This window comes from Triticum aestivum, chromosome 5B (assembly GCF_018294505.1).
Source record: "Triticum aestivum cultivar Chinese Spring chromosome 5B, IWGSC CS RefSeq v2.1, whole genome shotgun sequence".
Lineage (NCBI taxonomy): Eukaryota > Viridiplantae > Streptophyta > Magnoliopsida > Poales > Poaceae > Triticum > Triticum aestivum.
Window position 1 is genome coordinate 403,974,717 of NC_057807.1, and position 8,144 is coordinate 403,982,860.

At 49.1% G+C, this 8,144-nt stretch overlaps 1 protein-coding gene across 1 annotated transcript; it reads right to left on the reverse strand.

Annotated features, from left to right (window-relative positions):
* Positions 1–218: 218 nt before the first annotated feature.
* Positions 219–2,930, reverse strand: LOC123116232 (sugar transport protein 7). Its single transcript, XM_044537220.1, has 3 exons — positions 2,708–2,930; positions 1,792–2,108; positions 219–1,705 (listed from the first exon to the last, which is right to left on the reverse strand). The coding sequence occupies exons 1-3, from the start codon at positions 2,847–2,849 to the stop codon at positions 578–580; spliced, it is 1,587 nt and encodes a 528-aa protein (XP_044393155.1). The 5' UTR covers positions 2,850–2,930; the 3' UTR covers positions 219–577.
* Positions 2,931–8,144: the final 5,214 nt, after the last annotated feature.

Here is an 8,144-nt window from a genome sequence, read left to right on the forward strand (position 1 = left end):
GCCTTGTCCTACGTGGCACAGAAAATCGACCAGACTGTGCCAAGATTCGTGCAAAACGTACTGGACGGTGATGGATGCGTGTAGTCGAGATGGTGAACGCCCACACGTGTGGGCGTTAACATTTCCGTTTCTCTTATTGAAGAGATGATCTCTTAGAACAATATTGTGTCTCACCATATTTTTAGGAATAGCTAGTTATTGAAGATAAGACTAAGATATAACTCATTCTAGACATACTTCTTTGTCATCTCTAAATTACATGTAAGACTTAAGATAAGATTGTCTTATCAACCATTGTAGATGCTTAGTGATCCGTTTATTAGAATGCACAGATAGGAGTGCTTGCCTCCATCGGTCGAAAGAGACCGAGAGAGCACAGGTCAAATACACAAACTGGCATCCCGTACAAAACACTGGAGATGACTAACACCACACTAGTACCACTATATATGTGCATGTGCGTCTCCTTAGGCACGCTAGGACAAATGGTGATCACGCCCTGCGCATGCTATCTAAGCGTACGTACGACGCGTGCATGTGCTCCTATCAAAACATTCATTGTCGTTGATAATGATCTTCACTTGTGAACGTTGCAATCAGCTCCTGCAAGAGCACTATCCCCATGGCCGTCACCGGATCCCCAGCCGTCCTCGAGCGGCATCGTCGGCATTGCCGGCATGATGTTCTTCCAGAATCTATACTTGCTCCAGAGCAGCACCATCTCCTCGATCGGCACGCCCTTGGTCTCCGGCAGGAAGACATAGACGAAGGCGGTCATGACGGCGATCCAGCCGGCAAAGAAGATGAAGATGGCGTACTTGAAGACGCATAGCAGCGACAGGAACGCCTGCGCGATGACGAAGGTGAAGAAGAGGTTGACGGCCACCGTGATGCTCTGCCCCGCCGACCGCGTCTCCAGCGGAAAGATCTCGCTCGGCACCGTCCACCCTAGCGGACCCCACGACCACCCGAACGCGAGCATGAAGAGGCAGATCACGAAAACCACCGCGGTCGAGCAGCCACGCGATAGATGCTTGTCTGAGCCGAACTCCACCCCCAGTATCGCCGCCACGATCACCTGGCAGATGATCATTAGGATGCCGCCGCTGATGAGGAGCTTCCTCCTACCGAGGCGGTCGACGGTGGCGATTGAAATGAGCGTGGAGAACAAGAGTACGGCGCCGGTGAGCATAGACGAGTAGAGGGACCAGCTGGCGCCGAAGCCCATGCTCTGGAACAGCACCGGCGCGTAGAACAGGATGGAGTTGATGCCCGTCAGGATCTGAAACGCCGGCATGCACACGGCCATCACCAGCTGCGGCCGGTTGCGCCGCTCGAGGATGTTCCGGAACGGATGCTTGATGGTGTTGGCCAGTTCACTCGCCTCCGCCATGTCCGTGAACTCAGCGTCGACGTCTGTGGTGCCACGGATCAGCTCCAGCACGCGCCGGCCCTCCTCAACGTGCCCGCGCTCGATGAGGCTATTCGGCGTCTCCGGAAGGAGGAACCCGCCCACCGTCATCAACAGCGCCGGTGCTGCCACGAGGCCGAGCGAGAGGCGCCACCCCCACGGCTTGATTTTCTGCGTACCGTAGTTGATCATGTTCGCCGAGAAGATGCCAAGTGTCGTCGCGAGCTGGAACATCATGTTCAGCCCGCCGCGGAGGTGCGCCGGCGCCATCTCCGATAAGTACAGCGGCACAGCCTATGATGGCATCAAGAACTTTGTTAAGTGGCAATTCTATAAGCACATGCAATCGCTCACTCTCCGTATGTGTGAGCTTACCACACCTGATTGCCGAAACCGATGCCGACGCCAAGCATGACGCGGCCGAGGATCAACGTCGTGAGGTCCGCAGCCGCCGCATTAAGGGCTGCGCCGATGAGAAAGCTGATGCCGCCGCAGATAATGCTGGCACGGCGGCCGTAGTTCCTTGTCACCGGCGCGGCCGCAAGTGTAGAGACTTGGCCGGAGAGATAGAGGATGGAGGTGAAGGCGGAGAGGGCCTGGTTGTCGTACTTGCAGTAGTTGTTTAGGGTCACCAAGTTCTTTCGCCGGAACACCGCCGGGAAGAACCTCTCGAGGAACGGGTCCATGGTGTTCACTCCTGTTATTTGCGCAACAAGTGAGACATGGAATGACATGAACACATTAAAAAAGAAGAAAAAAAACCCACAAAACAAAGGGGAAAAGGTAATTTTGTAGCCCAAACCATTTGTCTGATCCGTCTCATAGGGATTCTCCCGTTAGTGCATGCATGGAAACAACCTCATAAACTGTCGTGTGTGGTCATATGCCTTGTCACATAACTTGTGATGTCAATTGACATCACAAGTTGTCTAGAACTCGATCGCTTAAATAGTTTGATGTTTATGAAAATAATTCACACAATTATGAAGAGTTTGGAATTGAAATCAAAGTTTCAGATCTGGCACTGGCACTGCAGCGTGCTACGTGATTACCCTACTAGTCGTCTAAAAGCATGCGTTGTGAATGTCTTCTGCTGCCTCAAAACACTCTCCTTCCTCTCATAGGAGGTCTCCATATGTTTGCAGCTTTCGGCCTCTAAGCATGGTAGCCTCTTGTCCCTTCCAACTAGAATAATCGAGTTGTCCCCAAGTGACTCGACCGGGATAAAAGAAAAAGAAGGAACAACATGATCATGATTGTTCATGCACCTAGCTAGCTAGGTGGGTGCGTACGTACCGGAGATCCCGATGTCGTAGCCGAAGATGGAACCCCCGATGGCGGCGACGATGCACGCCATGGCGACGGCGAACGTCATGTGGCCCTTGTACTCCGCCGCCCTCTCCTTCTTCACTCCCAGCGGAGCCATGCTGCCAGCCATCTCCTGCTCCTCTCCTCTCCTCTCCTGGAACTCAAGTCAAGCTAGGGTTGTACCTACGTTAAGCCGAAGGAACAAGAGCTCTCTCTACACATAGCATAAGCGATGCGGGCGCTAGCTTTTGTAGCTCCTCAGAGGGGAGCGACGGCAGTGGGCAGTGGGCAGTGGCGGGGGCGAGTGACACCGCCATCACATCAGGTGTTTGCGACACGCACGACGCCGACATGGCCTCCTGGCCAGCTCGCGCCGGTCGATCACTGATCGCGCCATCAAGGCACTGAGCGGGAGCGTGTGCACGTGGCGCCTCTCTCTGCGCGCCTCGCGTCGACGTACATTGCCACCCGGATGTTTTATTTTCCTCCGATGTATGTAAGGTGTCCCACACTGGGCCCCCAATTTCATAACGAAATTGAGTGGCTCGCACATCACCCCACCAGTACAGTCCAAGAGAATTTCGCTCCATATAGCGATCAGGGGCGGCAAAAGAATATACAGCTAATAAAGCAAGACCATAACCAGCAGAGAGAAAACGGAAAGTGCATGAATTAGGATGCTGATTGGTTGCTGTCAACAATTGACATGCCAAATGTTGACAAGTCTGAAAAATAGGCTACCAAGTGATTTTTGTCAACCTCTAAACAAATTGTCAACTTTCGACAACGTTTGATTTTTTTTTATTTTTTCAATAATGCAGCCTTGTCAAATATTGGTATCGACTCCTCGACACAAGATTCCAGCCATTATAGTTGTTTCAGAGCCAGGGGTCGCTCCACACTATGATAGCATGGAAACACTTTCAGACAGAGCATCCTATAGGGTAGGGAATAGAGATCAGCGGACGGCTACATTGTCAGCCTCCTCGACACAAGATTTCAGCCATACGATCATAGCTTACCAGTCTCTGCGAGAGAAAAATTCAGCCATGCAGTCGTACATCGCCAACTCCTCCACACAAGATTCCAGCCATGCATTCACCCAAAACATCTTAGAGCATCTACAGCCGGATCTCTCAAACTCGCCTCATACGCATTGTCCGGTCACGATTTTTTGAACCAGACGGGCACCTTAAATGGCCTTCAAACGCTCGGGCTGACCAGCACCCTCAATATCCAGCCCAAATATGAGGCGACCGGACACGCCCGTCACGTCGGACCAGACAGCCCAACCCCACCTCAAATTGCACCAAATCCACCCCCGAGCTGCCAGATCCATTTGCTCTCTCCTCTCTTCTTCCTCCTCCGCGCCATCGGGCTCGCAGCTCCACCGCCGCGCGTGCTCCGCAGTCATTCGTGGCCTCTACGCCGGCAGCTCCGGCAGAGCAGTACTCTCTCCCGTCCTCGCCGCAGGGGACTTCGTCTCCGGCCGGGACGCCATCGCGGTATTGCCCGGCAACTCTTTGGCCGCCTAGCGCTTTATGTGTCCGACACATTGTCTGACCCGATTTTTTGTAATTTTGTTAGAGAAAATGATGGATTCCGATGCTTCGCCGGAGGAGGAGTATGGACCGATGGAGCTTGACCAAATCATTCAAGATGAGTTCTTCGATTCATCGGATTCGGACGAAGAAGTGGACATGATTATGCTCATGGGCATGCAAGAGGAAATGGACCGCCAAGTGAAGCATACTCTCAACTTCAAGGGCTCAATCAAAGTAAGAAGAGTGATCAACCGGGATAGCGTGTCCGGAGCAAAGCTACTATACGGAGACTACTTTGCTACCACGCCTGCTTTCCCGGATGATCCATGGTTGCGCATTGTCGAGTGAGTGGAGGCACACGACGACTACTTTAAGCTCACAAGGGATTGTTGCGGAGAACTCTCTTTCTCTCTCAAGCAGAAGTGCGTGGCTGCTCTGAGGATGCTTGCACTTAGAACTGATGTCCATGTCATTGGTGAGATGGTTAGGATGGGGGAGATCACGTGCTTGAAGACTACTGTCAAGTTTGCCCGTGCCGTGGTGGAGGTGTTTGGACCTGAGTATCTCAGAGAACCAAATATGCAAGATACAGAAAAGTTGTTGGCTATTGGACATGCAGGGGGTTTCTAGGAATGCTCGGCTCAATTGATTGCATGGATTGGCAATGGAAAAACTGTCCCAAAGGTTTGGGGGGAATGCATCACGGTCACACCAGAGAGGCCACCATCATACTAGAACCGGTGCCATCACATGATTTATGAATTTGGCATGCTTTCTTTGGAATGACGGGTTCTCACAACGACATCAACGTGCTTTAACAATCTCCAGCGTTCAGGAGGCTTTGCAACGGTGAATCACTGCCGTGCAACTACACCGTCAACGGCCGAGACTACAACATAGGGTATTATCTTGTCGATGGTATCTATCCTCAGTGGGGGGCGTTTGCCAAGACCATATCCGAGCCGCGTGGAAAGAAACAGAGCCACTTTGCAACAATGCAGGAAGCGGCTTGAAGATATGGAGAGTGCATTTGGTGTGCTTCAAGCTCGTTGGGGAATTATGCGGAGCGCTTCAATGATGTGGAAAATAGAAACTTTGTGACAGCTGATGACATGTTGTATTATTCTGCAGAATATGATTGTCGAGGATGAGGGTGATGGTGTAGCCCAAACCCATGATTTCGAAGCACCTGGAGAACAAGTTGAAATCCCAGAAGATCAAGATGCGGCTCAGCTGATGAACTTTCTGCAGATGCATCAGAATCTTCGAGATCAGCAGGTGCACACGCAACTACTCAATAATCTTGTGGAGCACATGTGGACCCATAATGGCAACCAAGAAGCCAATGCGTGAGTTTGGCACTTAAAATAAATTTTATGTAAACACTATCTATGCTTCGTACCAACATTTGCTATTTACGTGCGACATTGGCTTGTACGATCAACGTGCATGTATTTGTATGGGTTTGAGAGTCTAGATTTGAAATATGTGGATGCGGGGATGAAAATATGAGGGGTCGTGTGGATGCGCCAGCGGGCGTGTTCGGGCGCGTCCACTGACGTATAGAGGGTCGAATTTGCCAAGTCCAACCGTAGATACTCTTATGTGCCGCCAAGGACATTTTTGTTGTCCCCTACGGCCAGCGCCTTTGTAGCACTTCTCGCAAAGAAAAAAAAAGGCCTTTGTAGATCACCTTGCGGGAGTTTCTGCCCCAAGTGTTTAACAACGGGCATGGAAATGAAACTACATTAGTATGGTCGCTAGATTTAACACCTTGATTTGTTGAGTTTTCCAAATATAGTCTTGAAAATAGTAGCCCCTATCATGATTCATGACTACCTTGCAATCTCTATCTGTGAAAGTGGGAAACTAGCTGCTAGCTACAAAGATCGACAAAATTGCTGAGCTTCTTGTTAATACATGAGGAAACACTAGCTAAGTTTTTTCAAAGATTGATGTGGGGGTCTTCCGGAATGTATCCACCATGCCAACCATCATCATGAATTTAGCTAGGTTTTCCAGATTATTATGACACCAAAAGATTTAGTTAGGGGTTCAGAAACAACAGAAGCGCTCAAAAAGGGATGGCGTCCCTCCTTATGCTTACCTCGTGAGAAATATGAACGAGCGAAATGTGAGGATCTTGCCGAATGTATCCACCATGCCAACCATCATCACAGGTAAGATTAGGTCGAAAGCTGCTTTTTGGTGCTGGTGGAGGCTAAATGTTTGAGTTAATTGATGCCATGGAAGTGGACTCTTGAGTGTGTTGTTTCTATACGGCATGTGTACTTTTGTGTAAAACTCTTCTTAATTAAAGAATGAAGGCAAAGCTTTTGCCTCCCTTTTTTGCAAAATAGTCAAACATTCATGATATTTTCGGCGAAAAAGGATCGAGTGTTCTTCTATAAAAAAACGGGAAGAAATGACTTTGGCGGTAATGTGGGCGGAAAAAAAGCAACATTTTTTTGCGGGTAAAAAAGCCAACACTATATTGAAGTTATTACTCACACTTTTTGTCCTTCAAATTTTCTTTTTCCTTTTCTTTTTGCTCAAAAGTCGATGGTAATTATTCATCCATGAAAAAATTTATATACGGGTAGAACATAAGAGAGAGGCGTTTTGGAGGCCGAGCTCCATGGAGGCCTTTATTTTTGAAAAATTCAAATTCAAACTTTTATGGTTCGAAAATTTTTGAAAAAAAATATGGTTGTATGTAAGGATGTAACCCACATGTGTGTAAAAATTCATGATGAAATACCTTGAGTTACTACCTGTACAAAAAAGACAAATTCATGACATGGGAGGATGAATATTATCATGTGTTAAACAACCTTAGATTTGTCCTTTTTGCACAGCCCTTATTTCAATGTATTTTGAACTAAAAATTTACACACATGTGTGTTATGCCTTCATGTATATCTGTATTTTCTTTCAGAATTTTTTAAATACAAAAATATGAATTTGATGAAATTTCAAATTTGAATTTGGAGGCCTCACTGGAGGCCGAGCTCCAAAAGGGATTTCCGTAGAACATAAGGTCGAGTTTATTGCCAAGAATTTTTGGACTCTTTTCACAATTTACAAAAATAAAATTGGCATGCCAGGTGGCTATGCACCCTTTTTTTTGCCAGGTGGCTATGCACCCGGGAGCCAAGCGGCATTTTCTGATAGTCGCGCGCTATTTTGCTGTCTTGCACCGTGTGGTTACCAATAATGCGATGCTGAGTTGCTGACAAGAAAAACGTCTCGTGGTGTCACGTCCCATGGTACGGCACGGTTCCCATTGTGCGCTGGCTTTGGCTGCACTGACTGAGGTGAGGTGAGGTGCCTTCCCGTCCTTCACTTCTCTCGGACGAACCCTGTCTGTCGTTTCTTTCTCTTTTCTGAGAGGAGCGGAGTCCTGTTTCGGGGAAGCATCCAGCCCGCTGAAACTTCAACGAGGCAAGCCAGCAAGTTTGTGGGACGGACACTCGGGCAGAAGAACAGTTCGTCCACGGACGGACGGAGCTATCCAGTATCCACCGGACCACCAGTGACCCGTCGTGGATCCCGGACCTTCGTGGGGAGCCTTTACGGCCCCTCGCCCGCGATGATTACGATCTTGACGTACGTAACAGATCTCGTGCGTGTTCCGGACGATGAAATAATGATTCGTCCATGGACTATGCATGCAGGTGGTGAACTAGGCCATGGCAAACGGTCATGATATATTATTATTATCCTGACGGGACAACGGAACTGAATTATTGGAATTCGCATCGTGTGCATCGTTGTCCAATGAGCATCCCCTTTGCTATCGTCTGTCCTATCTGGAAGAAAGGCGTGAGCGAGATGCATGCACTAGCTACGAGCGCGATCTAGATCGGATGCCCGAGGTT